This window comes from Talpa europaea (assembly GCF_964194135.1).
Source record: "Talpa europaea genome assembly, chromosome: 16".
NCBI lineage: Eukaryota > Metazoa > Chordata > Mammalia > Eulipotyphla > Talpidae > Talpa > Talpa europaea.
In genome coordinates, this window is record NC_140084.1 from 48,160,993 (window position 1) to 48,176,503 (window position 15,511).

Below are 15,511 nucleotides of genomic sequence, written 5' to 3' on the forward strand. Positions count from 1 at the left end.
CTAGATTGGGTGGAAGGTGGCAGCTGGCTGTGATTCTTGGGAGAATTTGGGGTTCCAGGGAAAGAGTAAATCAAGGTCTGGTGCCCAGGTGAGGGGTGGAGCGTGGGGGCTGGTGGGAGGGGAATGACTTCAGGGGAGGTGAGGGCAGCAGGGAATTGGGGTCACTCCCCCCAACTCCCTGAATCTCACCAGACCCCTCCAGGGCCAGCACCAGGCACAGGACCAGGACCTACATGGTGACACGGGTGTCCAGGGCGGGCAGCAGCTCGGAGCCGGGAGCCTCCCTGAGGAGCCTTTAAATCCCTCAGGCCCCTGGGCCCGCCCCTGCCCAGCTGGCGCCCAAGTGTGCCCAGGCCCTGCCCCTGCGGCTGAGGTGCTGGGTGGAGAGAATCAAGAGCGGGTTCACTGACCTCGGATGCCTGCACCCCAAGGGGCTGTGCCTCCTGCCCAGGGGAGCCTCAAAGGCTCGGCTCCCCCTCCCTGCACTCTGGAGCCCACGCAGCCTCCGAGCTCCTGCTGCCCAGAACTTGGCCTCCGTCCAGGGGTCAGCACTCGGTCTCCAGACAGTGTGGTCAGGCGGGCTGCTGCCCCTCACCACTGCCCCTGCCTGAATGCAAGAAGGTGGACTTCGGGGCCTTCCAGGGTCCGTTCCCAGCATTTCACAGAGCGGGTCTCGCTGGCCACACAGGCGACGCCGCGATTTCACAGCAGCGCAATGGGGAGAGAGTGTTTGCAGGGCCGAGTCTCCTGCGCACGCCCGCACCTCTGGGCTCCTCACCGCTCCCCTGGGGAGGCCACGCGTCCATCTCAGCGTCCGGCCCTTCCCTGGGCCCAGGGGGCATCGAGGACGCGGCCCTGCGGGCGCTGATGCCACTTTCCCAGGGCAGAGACACCCAGAGGCCTCGCGGGGCCGTGGCCACGGAAGCCCCCACACGTCACCCGTGGGCCTTTCACCTGCGCAGAGCCAGCCCGGGTGCCCGGGGTGGGGGGGGCTTCAGGGTATTTTCCTGACAAGTCTCGTGGGGTCATTGGTCGCTGTCATGGCGGCTGCAGCGGGCGGAGGAGACTGTGCTCAGGGACTCAGGCTCTGGATCAAGGAGTGTGGCCGTGAGGGAAGGTCCTGGGGCAGCCCTGAGAGAACCTTCATCTCTTGGGGTCCTGGCTGGGCCCTGAAAACCAGCTCCCCAGTCTCACCCTGTGCGGGACTGAAGCACAGCCCACAATGATCCCTCCCCTCCAGGGTGTCGCTGTGCTGGTGAAGGCAGGATTGGGGGGAATGGTGCCCTGGACAAGAAAGGAGGACGCATGGGGAGCCCTTGCTGAAGCGAGGGACGGCCTGAGCGCCCCTCCAGTTGGGGCAAAGGTGGGGGGTGAGGGCCTGGGGTCTGAGCAGGCTCCTGAGGGAACAGGGAGGAGCACCCAGAGGGAGAGCCCGGGGAGTTTGGGTGCAGGGGGAGGCGCACACAGGCAGGACCTACTCCAGCAGCAGGAGGGCGAGGCTTCCTGAGGGTCCCCGCGAGGTAAGGGGAGCTCCTGTGCTTGGGCCTCTCCCCTGGAAGCTCAGCTCCGGCTGCCCCGCCCCCAGCTCATCTGTGGGGCCCCAGCTGTGTGTCCAGAGCCTGAAAGCTCACGATGTTACTGATGTGCAAACACACAAGGACCCGCCCTGCTTCGGGGGCGCTGGCAGAGACCCTGGCGCTGCGCAGGGCACGCGGCGTTCCTGGGACACAGCAGCAGAGGTTCCCCCACACCCCCCAACACACACCCCCATCCCACCCCCTGCACACCCCCCACCCCTTGCATGGGCAGGCGGGGCAGGGTGCACGCTCAGGCTCAGTGGGGGTGCTGCCCCCCGCGCCCTTTGCTCCCGAGAACACGCGAGTGTCGCCCGGGCCGCCACGACGCAGCGGGGCCACGCGGTGTTTACTGTCCCGGCCGGCGAAGGCCGTCGCTGGAAACGCCATCTGTACCGTCGCGGACACAAACAAACGTCCCCGACGGCCACGCCGCTGTGTCGTGGCCAGGAGGGAGCCCTGTTAGCGTGCGTGCGCGTGCCGTGATGCGTGCGTGCACGTGCGCGGTGGGGGTCGTGCGCGCTGCCTGCATGCGCTGTCGTGCGTGCGCGTGCCGTGATGCGTGCGTGCACGTGCGCGGCGGGGGTCCGTGCGCGCGGCCTGCATGCGCTGTCGTGCGTGCGCGTGCACGCGCCTCTGCCCTACGAGGTCCTTGAGACAGGAAATGGCCGCCGTCCGTGTCCAGGGGCTGGAAGGGGGCGTCTGGATTTATGGGAACCATCAGACATGGGGCCCCCCCACCCCGTGATCTTCTGTCCTCTCCGCCCTGGGCCGCTGGGCCACGGGGAGACGCGGGTGAGTCCGCCGGGGGCTGCGGGGCGCCCTCGCCCTCACCTGGGCGCCCATCCGGGCATCTGCGCGGGGTGCGTGGTCCCAGCCGAGGGCTCCGGGGAGGGGGATTTGTCTGCCTCGGTTTCCCTTATTTCACCCCTTAATTGACCCATTTCGAGTGTTCGTGGAGATAGAGAAAGGGGGGTCTCTTATGGACAGACTCGCGTGCCCGCATCTACCCGGGAGTCTGGAATATGGGTCGTGCTGGTTCTTAGCCGCCCAGCCGCGGTGAGGACGGTCCCGGCGATGCCCCGTGTCCTGCCCTCGGTGTCCTCGGTGTCCTCAGCGCCCCTCGGGGTCGGTATCGCGCCCCTCCGCGGCCCTGGCCTCTTCTTCCCACCACCCTGCCATATCCAGTCGTGAGCTGGCAGGGGTCGGTGGAGACACTCGGCCTGCAGGGCTGGCCGCGCGGGGTTTGTCCAGAAGGCGTGAGGCCCGGCAGTGACCCCTGCAGACCCTGGGGCCCCTGGAGTCGCCCCGCGGTGCTAGAGGAGTGAGCGCACCCCCACCACGCAGCGGTGGAGACACAGGTGGGGCGGTGGGAGCGAGACGGGTGGATAGTCCTGCGGGCTGTAGAATGAACATTTCCTCGGCTGGGCTTCCGCAAACAACAAAACTGGGGCACCTGCAGCGAAACAGACTCAGCAAGAAAATCGCACTGATGTGCCGTCTTCTGACTCCACTTGTCCTGGGCTGCACACATCCAAGAGAAGCCATTTCTCTTCACCTCCCAGATGAGCCACATGGGGAAAGTGAGGCGCAAGGAGGGAAAGCGCCCTGCCGCGCTCCCTTGCGGGGGCCTGAGCCAGGAGACAGGCTCCCTGCTTTGTTTCTGGGCTTGGCTGAAGGAGATTAAATGGTGGAACCAACTTTCTCTTCCCCCGCTGAGGCCGTCCACGCCGCGCCGCCAGGGGGCGCTGTGCACAGGGTCAGTCTGGCTGGGATTGAAATCTGATGTCTGGCACGGGGGAAGGAGTGGGGGGCTGGTGTGGGGGCCTGGACTCAGGGTCTGAGGGAGCAGCTGGGGTCTGGATTCCCAGTTCCGAGGGAGAAGGGGCTGGGGGCCTGGACTCCGGGTCTGAGGGAGGAGGGTTTGGGGACAGGACTCAGAATTCTGGAACTCTGCCTGTGGAAGGGGTGGCTCTGGCCATGCAGGGAGGGGAGGCTGACAGTGCTCACAGCATCCCTTTGGGGTGGCCACTGCTTCGTCATCTGCCAGAGCAGGGGCTGGGACGCTGAGAAGGGTGGTCTCTAGGTGAGGGTCACCGGTGAGGGATCTCCAGACAGCACCTTAGCTGTGAGCTGCCGCACCGCCCTGGAGAGACAGACCTGCATGATCTCAAGCAGCCCCCTCCCCCCGGGGCTCCCCACGCCCAGTCTTTCCCTCTGTCCCCTCCCTGCCCCCGCCCTCTACCCAGCTCAGCCTCTGCCTCACTGTCCCCAGGTGCCCCCGTGGGGGCGGGGAATGGGGAGGCGCCAAGGGTCTCCTAGTTACCAGCTGACAAGGAACTGCTCAGTGTCCCAGATGCCTCAGGACCCAGGAGACTCCTGGGTGAGACAAAGGAGTGTTCCTCCTGGGCCCCGTGTGTGCAGCGTCCAGCTGGCCCCCCCATCCATTGGGGGTGGCCTGGGCACCCCCTGGACTCCGTCCTGGCGAGACCCGAGCAACCTCAGGCTCAGGAGCGCCACTGGCCGGCCTACCTGGCCTTGGCCGGAGACAGAGACAGATACCATCTTTATTGGCCTGGACCACAGACAGGGACCGGCTGTGCTCGCTGGCTGGGACGGTAAACAGCTCTGGTGCTGTGACAGCGGGGCCTGCTGTGCAAACATCCTTGACAGGGCGTCCGGGGATGGGCGCTCCTGCGTTTGCTGAGAAGCTGCCCCGATGGGCCGACACCTTGAGAAGTGCCTCCACCTGGCCAGCTTCTAGCCTTGTCCACAGGACAGTCCATCTCACCCCTGGGTTAAACCCTGTCTGCTGCCCCTGGTTCACCTCTGTCCCCACCGCCCTGGCCCATGCCCCACCTGAGCCTAGTGCCCTGCCCCCTGTCTCCCTGGGGTGTCTCTTCAAGGCCAGATCAGGAGGAAGGGTTCAAGTCCCGCAGAACGTGTACCTGGAATTAGAAATCCTGGGTTTGATTAGGAAGGAGCCCAGACTCTGGGCTTCCGAAGGCAGACGAGGCTGGAGGTGACAGTGAGGCGGGGTGTGGGTTCCCAAGTCTTAGGTCCCTGCAGAATGAGGGAGGAGGGTGAGGAGGACCCTTGGGGATGAGGAAGGAGGCCAGGGAGGATCCCGAGGGATGAAGGGAGGAGAGTAAGGAAGATCCTGGGGGGATGAGGGAGGAGGTGGGGCGGATCCTGGGGGATGAAAGAGGAGGGTGGGGAAGACCCTGGGGGATGAGGGAGCAGCAGGGAGGCTCCCCTTATTTGGGAATGCCTCAAGGGTCTAAGAATCCTGTTTCCTGAGGAGGTGAGGGCTGACATGGCGGTTGAGGCCCAGGTGTGAGTGGCTGGACACATCTTGGCTCTGGAAGGGCAGGTGTGGCGGCTGTGACTCTACCCTGACTGGGGGGGGGGGGCATGTGAAGGTACCTCACATGGGCTTGTGCTGCAGTGTTAGGGCTTCAGTTGGGTTAGTTAGGAATGTGAGACTTAGCCACTATTCCTCCATCTTGTGTATAACCGCCATCTTAGTATTTCAAGTTTTGCTTACTCAAGACTAATTAGCCTGCAATCCAAAGAGGGTTTATGACCCCCCACCCCACTCTGGTCTTATCTCTGATGGCCAGCCACAGTGGAGCCGAGTAATGGGTCTAATTGGCCATAAAATAGAACCGAGCAATGCAGGCCACTAATGGGGTCAAACTAGCCATAAAATAACTGTGTACCCACCATTGTTAAGAAATGCACCTGTGTAATCAATGAATGATGCACCTATGTAACTAATGAATGACTGCCGACATGATTTAATTTTTAGAAATCTACTTGTATCCCTATATAAGATCCCTGTCTCCTTTGTTCAGGGCTCCCAACCTCCACCGTTACATCGGTGCGTGTCGAGGGCCCGGCCTCGAGCCCGCAATAAACTCCTTTGTGTTCTTACAGCGGTTGTCTGTGTGTCCTTGGGGGCTGCACTGGTCGACGCTGGGCACAACTTCGAAGCTGGGCAAACCAGGAAGAGCTGGTTTGTCTTTGTTCAGGCCCCGTGTTGCTTAGCATGGGGGGAGCTGGATGTTTTAGGCAACTCTGGTTGGATGTTTTGGGCAACTCACTCTAGCTGAGGCAGCTTCCTTCAGGGATTCCAGAGATGCTCCTTGTCTGTGTAGGGAAGTGGCCACTGACTGAACAGCTCTTTCTTCCCACTTCTGGGGGCCACAGTGGTCTCCGCATCTGTCTCGTCTATATCTGGTGTTTTTCTGCCTTGTCACCTGCAAAGTGGGGGGTTAGGGATGTCATCAACCCTGAACAGGGATGGGGGGCCACGTCAGCTCTCTGGTCTTCTAAACGCCCTGGGGCTCCAGGGCCACGGGCTATGCCCCCGACCTTGCCTGAGACTTCCACACACTGCATCTTGGGACTCCTGAGCCAGGCCCTGAGCCCCAGACCTTTATTGAAGAGGGGGCATTGACGTCAGCATGGGGGTGTTCTTCCTGACTTGGGGGGCAGTCAGCAGGGGTCTCCCCTGGGTCGTCGGGTCACAGACTGGGGCCCTGGGTGCTCAGTGTTTGGAGGACGGGGTCTTGCAGTGCAGGAGAACCAGCTCTGGGGGCCCTGGGTTTTTCCGTTTCTGGGTCGGGGGCACGAAGCATGTGGGTCTGTGGAACCACAAGATTTTATTAGGAAGGAACAGGGCTTGATAAGTAGATTCGGGGTTTGGGATGTAGGAATCAGGCAGCCTGAATTCCCAGGCTTCAGTTTCGGCGGGCCAGTTGGGGGCTGGCATCGTGGATGAGATGGTGCAGGAATCGGGGATCCTACAACCCTGGGGTGCCAGCATTTCAGGGCACACTGGGTCTTGGGGACCAAAAGCCTGGCCGGGGTCCATGCAGTGGGAATGTGGGTGAGGGTCCTGCCCCACCCATCTCCCTCTTCCTGCTCGCCCTGGGCCTCTCCGCTCTGCCCTTCCGGGCCAGGTTCTGTGAGCTCCGGACCTCATCCAGTCTGGCTTCCTCCCCTGGGGTGGATCCGGGGGATCTAGTACCTGAACAGCAAAAGGTCCCGGCTCTCCTTTCCCGACTCCCTCTGGGGATGGAGGTTGTCCAGCCCCCGGCAGCAGGGGCTGGGCCTGGACAGCCTCCGGGCGCCAGCTGGGCAGGGGCGGGACCGGGGATTGAGGCTTTTAAAGGCTCCGTGGGAAGCTCCCGGCTCCTAGCTGGCTGCCCTGGACACTGGTGTCGCCATGTGGGTGCTGGTCCTGTGCCTGGCGCTGTGCCTGGAGGGGTCTGGTGAGAGAGGGCTGGGGGTGCAGGCAGGGACACGGGTCGTGTCCCTCGTGCAGCCCTGGTGCCCCGGAATCCTTCCCCTCCCATCAGACAACCAGCCGCTTCCCTCCAGCTCACAGACCCCCAGAGCTGCCTTGTGGCCCCATGTCCTGATCGGGGGGGTCTTGCTGTCAGCATTCGTCTCCCCATCCATCACCATCACCTCGAAATCCCAGAGACCACTGCAGGATTCCAGGCTCTTCCCAAACCCCCCCCCCAGGACCCAGCCCGGCCCTCGGCCCCGCGTCCCTCCGGCCTTACAGCTCGGCTCCCTTTGGCCCAACTAACCACCCCCTGACCCAGCACCCCACCCACAGGTGCTGCGCCCCCAGTACAGTCTCGGATCGTAGGGGGCTGGGAGTGCGAGAAGCACTCCCAACCCTGGCAGGCGGCCATTTACCATCATGGCATCCTGGAATGTGGGGGCGTCCTGGTGCACCCCCAGTGGGTGCTCACAGCTGCCCGCTGCATGAAGTCGTGAGTATTGGGGGGGGCTGGGCGGGCGTCCTGGGAGCTGCGGCGCCGAGCGCAGGCCTGCGGGGTCCCTGTGGTGTAGGCTGGGCCGTCCTCTGCTCACCCTCGTCCCCCGTCTCCCCAGCCATTACCAGGTCTGGCTGGGCCGACACGACCTTCTGGAAGATGAACACACGGCCCAGTTTTTCCAGGTCACTCACCACTTCCCACACCCACAGTTCAACAAGACCCTCCTCGAGGTCCGCTCCCGCTCCCCGGGGGAGGACTACAGCCACGACCTCATGCTGCTGCGCCTGGAGCAGCCCGCGGACCTGAGCGGCGCCGTGCAGGTTCTGGAGCTGCCCACCCAGGAGCCGCACCTGTGGAGCGCCTGCTACGTCTCCGGCTGGGGCAGCCTCCACCCAGCCGAGAGTAGGGCAGGGCGGGCTCCGGGAGGCCGGGGAGGCCGGGGTGGCCGGGGCCTGGGGTCTCGGGGGAGATCGTGGGGCCCCGGGGTCTGAGGGAGGAGGAGGCAGCGGGGCCAGGGGCCCAGAGGCGCGGCTGGCCAAGGTCACGTGGCCACTGCCTTTTCTGCAGCAGAGAAAATCCCCAACCGTCTGCACTGCGTGGACCTCGCCCTCCTGCCCACGCAGCTGTGCCAGAGCGTCTTCATGGACAAAGTGACAGACGTCATGCTGTGTGCCGGGCGCCTGAAGGGTGGCAAGGACGCCTGCAAGGTGAGGGGCCTGCACCCTCTGCGGGAGAGGGAGGCGCCCTGAAGCAGGCCGCACTGCTGTCTGTGCTCCGCTGCCGGCTCAGGCCAGCGCCCACCCCCTGCCCCCACCGTCCGCGACCTGTCCCTCACACCCCTCTCCAGAGGGCAGCCCTGTCCGCAGCAGCACATCTCAGGGAGCCCCTAGCACACGGGCTCACTGGGCGGGGGACAGACCGAACCTGTGAGCACAGCAGGGATGGTGGGAGGACAGGCAAGGCCTGGGAGTGGGTTAGGGGGGTGCCTGGGAGAAGGCTGAGGGGCACAGCGGGCAAGGGCAGAGGCAGGCGGGGCTCCATGTGGGGGGGCAGGTAGAAAGGGGTCCGGTCTGGGGCCCCAGCAGATCCCGCTCCTCCTCTAGGAGACCCAGGGCCTGTGGGCCTTCTGAGCCCAGGCGCCTCTGGTCTGCGCGGGGTCAGAGTGCAGGATGGGATGAGGAGCGGCCCTGGGGAGCGAGGGCAGTGCTTACAGGTGGGGTGACAGGTACCAGCAACGGCAGACATTGCTGGTACCTGGCTGGGTGCCCCCGGATTTGCTCGCTGAGGGAAGGGGGCAGAGGGACAGAGAAGACTCAAAGGTGATCCTGAGTTTGGACTGAGGGTGCACAAACACACACACACAGACACACATGAAGGGCCCCCCCCCCACCAAGCTCCACTGGGGGCCCAGAGTCTTCTGCCTTGACTTCCCGACAACATTCTCCCAGAAGCCCGGGTCAGGCTCCCTGCACCTGCACCGCCGCAGCCTCCCTCCAGGACCCTCACCTCCCAGGAGCGCACCCCTGCCCTGGGGTCACTATCGAGTCCTGCCCTCCCCGCTCCTGGCTCTGCAGGCCCAGGGGGTTACTGATCAGAGCAGACTTCCTGGAGGGGACATCTGAGCTGAGCTTGGGGCTGGGGGTTCCCCCAGGTGGCTCCTGCTCCTGATCCCCAGACTGAAGTCTGTTCCCCTTGCTCAGGGTTCAGACCCTGACCCCCATTGGGGTTCCCCGCCTTCCGGGAGTGGGGCTGCCCCCAGCCTTTCCCCAGAGCTGAGCCTGGTCTAGGAGCGCAGGTGTGCAAGGGCATCCCTGGGCGAAGATTGAGACTGACCCCTTGATTCTCTGTCTCCCCCCCTTCCCTAGGGTGACTCAGGGAGTCCCCTGGTATGTGGGGGTGTGCTTCACGGTATCATGTCCTGGGGCGGCACCCCGTGTGGCAGGGAACAAGTGCCCTCCGTGTACAGCAAGTTACTGCCTCATCTCCAGTGGATCCAGAGCACCATTGCTAACTACTCCTGAACCCCATGCCCCCCGACCCTAATTGCCATATCCCCGCACTCCTAACCCCTCTTCCACCGTGGATGCCCACATCTCCCACCCCTGACCCCATGTTCTCCCGCCCCTGACCCCATGACCCTGAGCCTCTCCTCGCTCCTACTCTGAATGGCCACGCCCCCCACCCCAGAACCCCATGCCCGCGTCCCCTGCTTGCCGTGCCCTCCCCCACATCCTGCCCCCCAGTAAACTGGCAAACACGTCGAGTGTGCGTCCTCTGGTCTGTAGACCTGAAGCAGCTGGGAATGGCGGCCAAGCCCTGCGCCCTGAGGCGGACCCGACAGGAGCCCAGCGCAGGAGACCCCAGCCTGCTGCAGGGTGGGCTGGCGCATGCGCTGTGGCTACCAAGCGGTGCTGGGGGAGGGGGCAGCTGGGTGTTAAGTTCTTTCTGCTCCTCCTGAGGGGGAGGGGAGGAGGGACAGGGGTCCACTGTGCAACAGGGACCCGATTTCTCCCTCTCCCCAGGGGAAATGGTCTCGCAGGTTGGGGGGAAGGAAGACTGGGGGGTAGGACCTTAAAGGACCTTCTGCAGTGACGGGGCCCCTCCTCGTGGGTGGGTGGGTATGTCTAAGTAGGAGCAGGGGAGCCTGTGCCTACACCTTTGGGACCCTCCTGTGAACATCAAGCAGCACTTAACACCCAAAGGGAAAGTGTGCAGGAAGCCCCTGTGGGGCTGGGCCCATGGGCACCCCAAACCCAGCTGTGGCCAGACAGAATGACCCGGTGAGCTGCCAGTATCCACCTTGCACCCACTCCAGAGAGGGCGGTGCCCACACGAGAGGCATGAGCCCTCCATTCTCGATGCTCCTGCCCACTTTCACGCTCTGGGGTCTGCTGCCCTCGTGGGGCTGAGCCCAACTCAGCTCCAGGTTCAAGAGCTCTTGACCAGAGAAGCTTCAGTTAGAAAAACTCCCAGGACAGGAGCTCCCCACCTGTCCCAGCTTCTCTACCCTGGAGCCCCAGTGCTCCCCCGGCCCCCACCCCCAGGGCAGGGCAGTGCAGCGGGGGGACCCTGTGTGGCGACTCTGCTTTGCCCTAGGGACCAGACCCCTCCTTTGTCCTCACTTGTGTCCACTCAGGCCCTTCCCTCCTGTGGGGCACTGCAGGTCTAGGGTTGGGGGGCTCAGACCCTGCCGGGAGGGACCCAAGTTTCTGGACTCTCAGCTGCTGGAACGTGAGAATTACAGGCCACCAGAACTGGATGGGAATGAGGAAAATTATATTTGAAAGGGGGTGAGCTGGGAGGGGAGCCTCAGGGACTGGCCACCATGGTTGCCTTGATCCACGGCAGGTACTCCACCACCTTGGCGTAGACGCCGGGCGCAGGGAATTTGTCATGTTGGTAGGGTCCCATGATCCGAGTCCCTGGAACTCACCCTGCAGAAGGATGGGGCCTGCTTCAAGTCAATCTAAGATGCACAGAGCCAAAGGGGAGGTCGGAAGTGGGGGCCCAGCCTGCAGCACCCCAGCTCTCACACCTGGGCTCACAGTGACTCCCATTATAGAGAGAGAGAAAACCATCCCCACTTGCAGGAGAAAGTCAGGGGATCCATCACGGGGTCAGAACTCAGGTCCCTGCTAAGAGGGTGGGATTCAGGGTGCAGACTCTGTGGGGGGCAGGGCCCAGGAGGACAGAGGGGGAGCGGGAGAAGGAGCAGGGCCCTCCTCAGGACCCGCACCCTCAGGGCTCATGTCAGGGTCAGCTCTTCAAGAACTTTGACCCCCTCCAGTCAATGTGTGTGAGAGGGAGGAGGGTGGAATGTGACATGGAGGAGGGAGATCTGGTCACCTGATGGGGTGTCAAAGGTGGGGGCGCAGAGGCGGAGCTGAGTCGGGGTGCTACAAGCCAGGCAGGGGACCCCAGGCTGCTTAGCTGTCAAGCCAGGACCAGAGCTAATCACATCCCAGACTTGGGAGCCCAGAGGCGGGTGGGGAGGTTGGGGGACTCACCCTGCAGAAGGATGGGCCCTGCTTTAAGACCCAGCACGCAGTACATGCGCCATGGCCCTCTGGGTGCGGGTTTCTCATGTGCTTGATTGGGCAGGAGTTTGACATCCACACACCAGTCTCATCGCATATTTGTCCACAGCATGGGAGCAATCAGGAGCGGGCAACACCCACCTGGTCCTAGTACACTGCCCCTGCCAGGGCGGGAAATGCTTCCCACACTCCAATCCCCTTGGATCTGGGCCTGGACGCCTGTGGATGGGGTGCTGCATTAGGGCCTGCTTAGCTGGACCATAGGGAGCTGAGCTGTAAGGCTGGGGCACATGTGGCCCAGGGCTGGGGCCTGGGAAGAAGGGTGAGGGGTCTGGGAAGGACCCACAATTCCGTAGAGGTCTCTGGGATGGTGGTGATGGTGACGCTTGGGCAGGCAAATGCTGAGGACCCAAATCCCCTGAACCCCATTCTCACCACTGGATAGAAGAAAAAAGGCAGCACTGGAGCAGCATGGGTTGGGGGGTGATCTGGGCTCTGGAATGGTGGATGGGGCTTGTGACATCTGAGCGGGAAAGAGATTCTAGAAAGCACGGGGACACCGGAGGACGTGGGCAAACCTGGGTGAGGGTTGGGGGCTAAGGAGACCTCAGGATGAGCACATGTCAGCTTTCAAACCTGAAAAACAACAGTTTTGGGAAACCAGATTTAGAGGCACAGCAGAGTGTCTGGGCTGAGGAATATGGGGGTGATGTAGGGGACCCTAGATTATGCAGGAAGGAGGCAGCTGGTGGACAGACTGAAAATTTTGGGTTCCAGGTCAGAGAAAAAACAGGGTCAGGTGGTCAGGTGAGGGATGGAGTGCAGGGGCTGGTAGAAGAGGAATGACTTCAGGGAAGGTGAGGGCAGTAGGTAATCGGGGTCCACTCCCCCCAACCCCCTCAATCTCACCAGACCCCTCAGGGCCAAAGGCAGGCACAGGAACAGGACCCTAATGGTGACTCGGGTGTCCAGGGCGGGTGGCAGCTCAAGGCTGGAGCCTCCCTGAGGAGACTTTAAATCTCTCAGCCCCCTGAGCCCGCCACTGCCCAGCTGGCGCCCAAGTGTGCCCAGGCCCTGCCCCTGCTGTTGGGGGGGGGGCCCTCCTACTGCAGCTATGGAGGGCGGAGAGCGGGCACCTGTTCCTGGGGCCTGGTGGAGCTGGAAGCTTCCTAGGGCCTGCGGCTTTGGGGGCCTTGCCCTTGGCACAGAGGCTGGAGGGAAGGTGGGCGGTGAGTGGAGAGAAGCAGGAGGTGGTGGTTTCACTGACCAGGACACCCAGCCCAGATGCCTGCACCCCAAGGGGCTGTGCCCCCTAACACAGGGGAGCCTCAAAGGGTCCTGGGTCACCCAGGGAGCAAAACTGGTCCAATGAAGTCAACTGGAGGCTCCTAATTGCGGTGGCCACAGCGGGTGGAGGAGGCTGTGCTCAGGGACTCAGGCTCTGGATCAAGGAGTGTGGCCGTGAGGGAAGGTCCTGGGGCAGCCCTGAGAGAACCTTCATCTCTTGGGGTTCCAGGCAGGACCCTGAAAACCAGCTCCCCAGTCTCACCCTGTGCCAGAATGAATCACAGCCCACAATGATCCCTCCCCTCCAGGGTGTCGCTGTGCTGGTGAAGGCGGGATGGGGGGGAATGGTGCCCTGGATAAGAAAGGAGGACGCATGGGGACCCCTTGCTGAAGCGAGGGTCGGCCTGAGCGCCTCTCCAGTTGGGGCAAAGGTAGGGGGTGAGGGCCCGGGGTCTGAGCAGGCTCCTGAGGGAACAGGGAGGAGCACCCAGAGGGAGAGCCCGGGGAGTTTGGGTGCAGGGGGAGGCGCACACAGGCAGGACCTACTCCAGCAGCAGGAGGGCGAGGCTTCCTGAGGGTCCCCGCGGGGCAAAGGGAGCTCCTGTGCTTGGGCCTCTCCCCTGGAAGCTCAGCTCCGGCTGCCCCGCCCCCAGCTCATCTGTGGGGTCCCAGCTGTGTGTCCAGAGCCTGAAAGCTCACGATGTTACTGATGTGCAAACACACAAGGACCGCCCCGCTTCAGGGGCGCTGGCAGAGACCTCGGTGCTGCGCAGGGCACGCGGCGTTCCTGGGACACAGCACTGAGCTGGGGCTCCAGGGTCCCCTCCCCTCCGCATGGACGGGGCAGGCAGGCCAGGGTCCTTGCCCAGGCACTTGGGCCCCGCCCAGGATGGGGGGGGACAGGCTCCCCAGTGAGGGGTTTGCCCCCGGCCTCCTTTGCTCCCGAGAACACGCGTGTGTCGCCCGGGCCGCCACGACGCAGCGGGGCCACGCGGTGTTTACTGTCCCGGCCGGCGAAGGCTGTCGCTGGAAACGCCATCTGTACCGTCGCGGACACAAACAAACGTCCCTGACGGACAGGCCAGGGCGACGTGGGTCGGGAAGGAGCCATGTTAAGCGTGTGTGCGCGCGCAGGCGCCCTGAGGCATGCGTGTGCTGTGAGAGCGTGTGTGCACATGCGCGTCGTGGGTCGGTGCGCGTGCGCGCGCGTGTGCGTGCGTGCCTGCGTCATGGGGCGCGCGCGCCTGCCCGAGACCCTGCGTTATGACGTATTCTGTGTTTGAGGAGAAAGCGGCACCGTCCCTGTAGGGGGTATCGGTGGAGGAAGCCTGGATTATTTGGGGGACACCTCCAGGCATAGGGACCCCCGCCCCTTAGTCGTCTGTCCACTCCGCGCTCGGAGATGGTCGTCCAGGGCTGCTGGGCCACGGGGCGACCCGGCTGAGTCCGCCGGTGGCTGCGGGGCGCCCTCGCCCTCACCTGGGCGCACACCCCGGGCAGCTGCCCAGTGTGGCCCCCTCCGCCTCGCGGGGTGCATGGAAATGCGCGGGGGCCGGTGAATCCCTGAACCCCGAGGCCGAGGCCGGGTGCCAGGAGCTCAGACCCGCAGATCCTGCTGCTGCCCAGGAAAGCGGTGAAAGTGGGGCTCCGCCCTCGGAGAGGAGCCGCCTGGGAGCCCAGGGCCTGTGCGGGGAGCTGCGCCGCGTGGAGTCCTGCAGGTCAGAGCGAGAGGGCGCTGGCCGGGGAGGAGGAGGTGTGGCCGGTACGGGGTGGGCTGGACGTCGCCGGTCACCCACATGTTCACCTCCATGCGTCCCCAAAGGATGCAGCGGAGATGACCCCTGAGTCACATCCAGGGTCACAAAACAATCACTTTGTGGTAGAAATTCAGGCCTTTTACCCAGCAGAGGAAGAACAAGCGGCGCTTCCAAGTGGGGAGGTCAGGAGCTTTATTCCGCATACATGAGGGCCCACACCTGGGTAGCCCCGTGAGGACTGAGCCCCGGTTTAAGGACAAAGGGTTCCTTTTATAAATACCATCTTACATGGATAGCGTCGGTTCTCAGCAGGCACAGGCATTTGCTGCAAAGTCCCCAGACAAGGAGGGGAGGACGGCAGAGTGGGAACGAGGCAGACATCCGGAGATGGCCCTGGAGAGACAGACCAGCTTCAACTGGCCCCTGGACCCTTTGGAAATGCAGCTTTGTTTAGATAGGAGCTGAGGCCCTGGCCAGAAATCTTTATTTATTTTTTGTGGGACCCTCGCCGGGGAGGGAACCAGCGCTGTAGAGGCTGCAGGCAGCCTCGCAGCCCAGCGCTCAACTGCTGCGCCACCAGAGGAGGCCCTGGCCAGGAATCTTTAAAAGGGAAAGCTGTTAAGTCAGCAAACTTGTCCCCATTGCGGTGCTCATTGCACCCGGACTGGAAGTTCTGTTGGAGTCTTTATTATGTTCATTTGCTCAAAAATATGTTTTCTCATCAACTTAATTTCCAGAGACTGCCCGAGACACTGGCAGTGCCATCCCAGGCCTCTTCCACTCAAACCCCAAGGCCCCCGGTGCTTCCACTCACTGCCCAGAACCTCTTCCAGTGTCACCCTTATTCACATCAAGATCCCCTCACAGACTGTCTCCAAATCATCTGTTAACCTCCCAGAGCGCAGCTGCCTGCCTGCGCGCGCACACGCGCGCGCGCGCACACACACACACACACACACACACACACACACACACACACACACACACACACACACACACACACACACACACACACACACCCCCCCCCCCCCCCCCCCAATGTGCTATTCCTAATACAC

The 15,511-nt window shown here is 63.3% G+C and overlaps 1 protein-coding gene across 1 annotated transcript; it reads left to right on the forward strand.

Moving 5' to 3' along the window:
* Nucleotides 1-6,807: 6,807 nt before the first annotated feature.
* LOC311186108 (kallikrein-1-like) lies at nt 6,808-9,393 on the forward strand (the record flags this gene model as incomplete). The annotated part of the gene is made up of 5 exons (XM_084256995.1): nt 6,808-6,853; nt 7,207-7,366; nt 7,488-7,774; nt 7,940-8,079; nt 9,238-9,393. The coding sequence occupies 5 exons, from the start codon at nt 6,808-6,810 to the stop codon at nt 9,391-9,393; spliced, it is 789 nt and encodes a 262-aa protein (XP_084113121.1).
* Between the last annotated feature and the right edge of the window lie 6,118 nt (nt 9,394-15,511).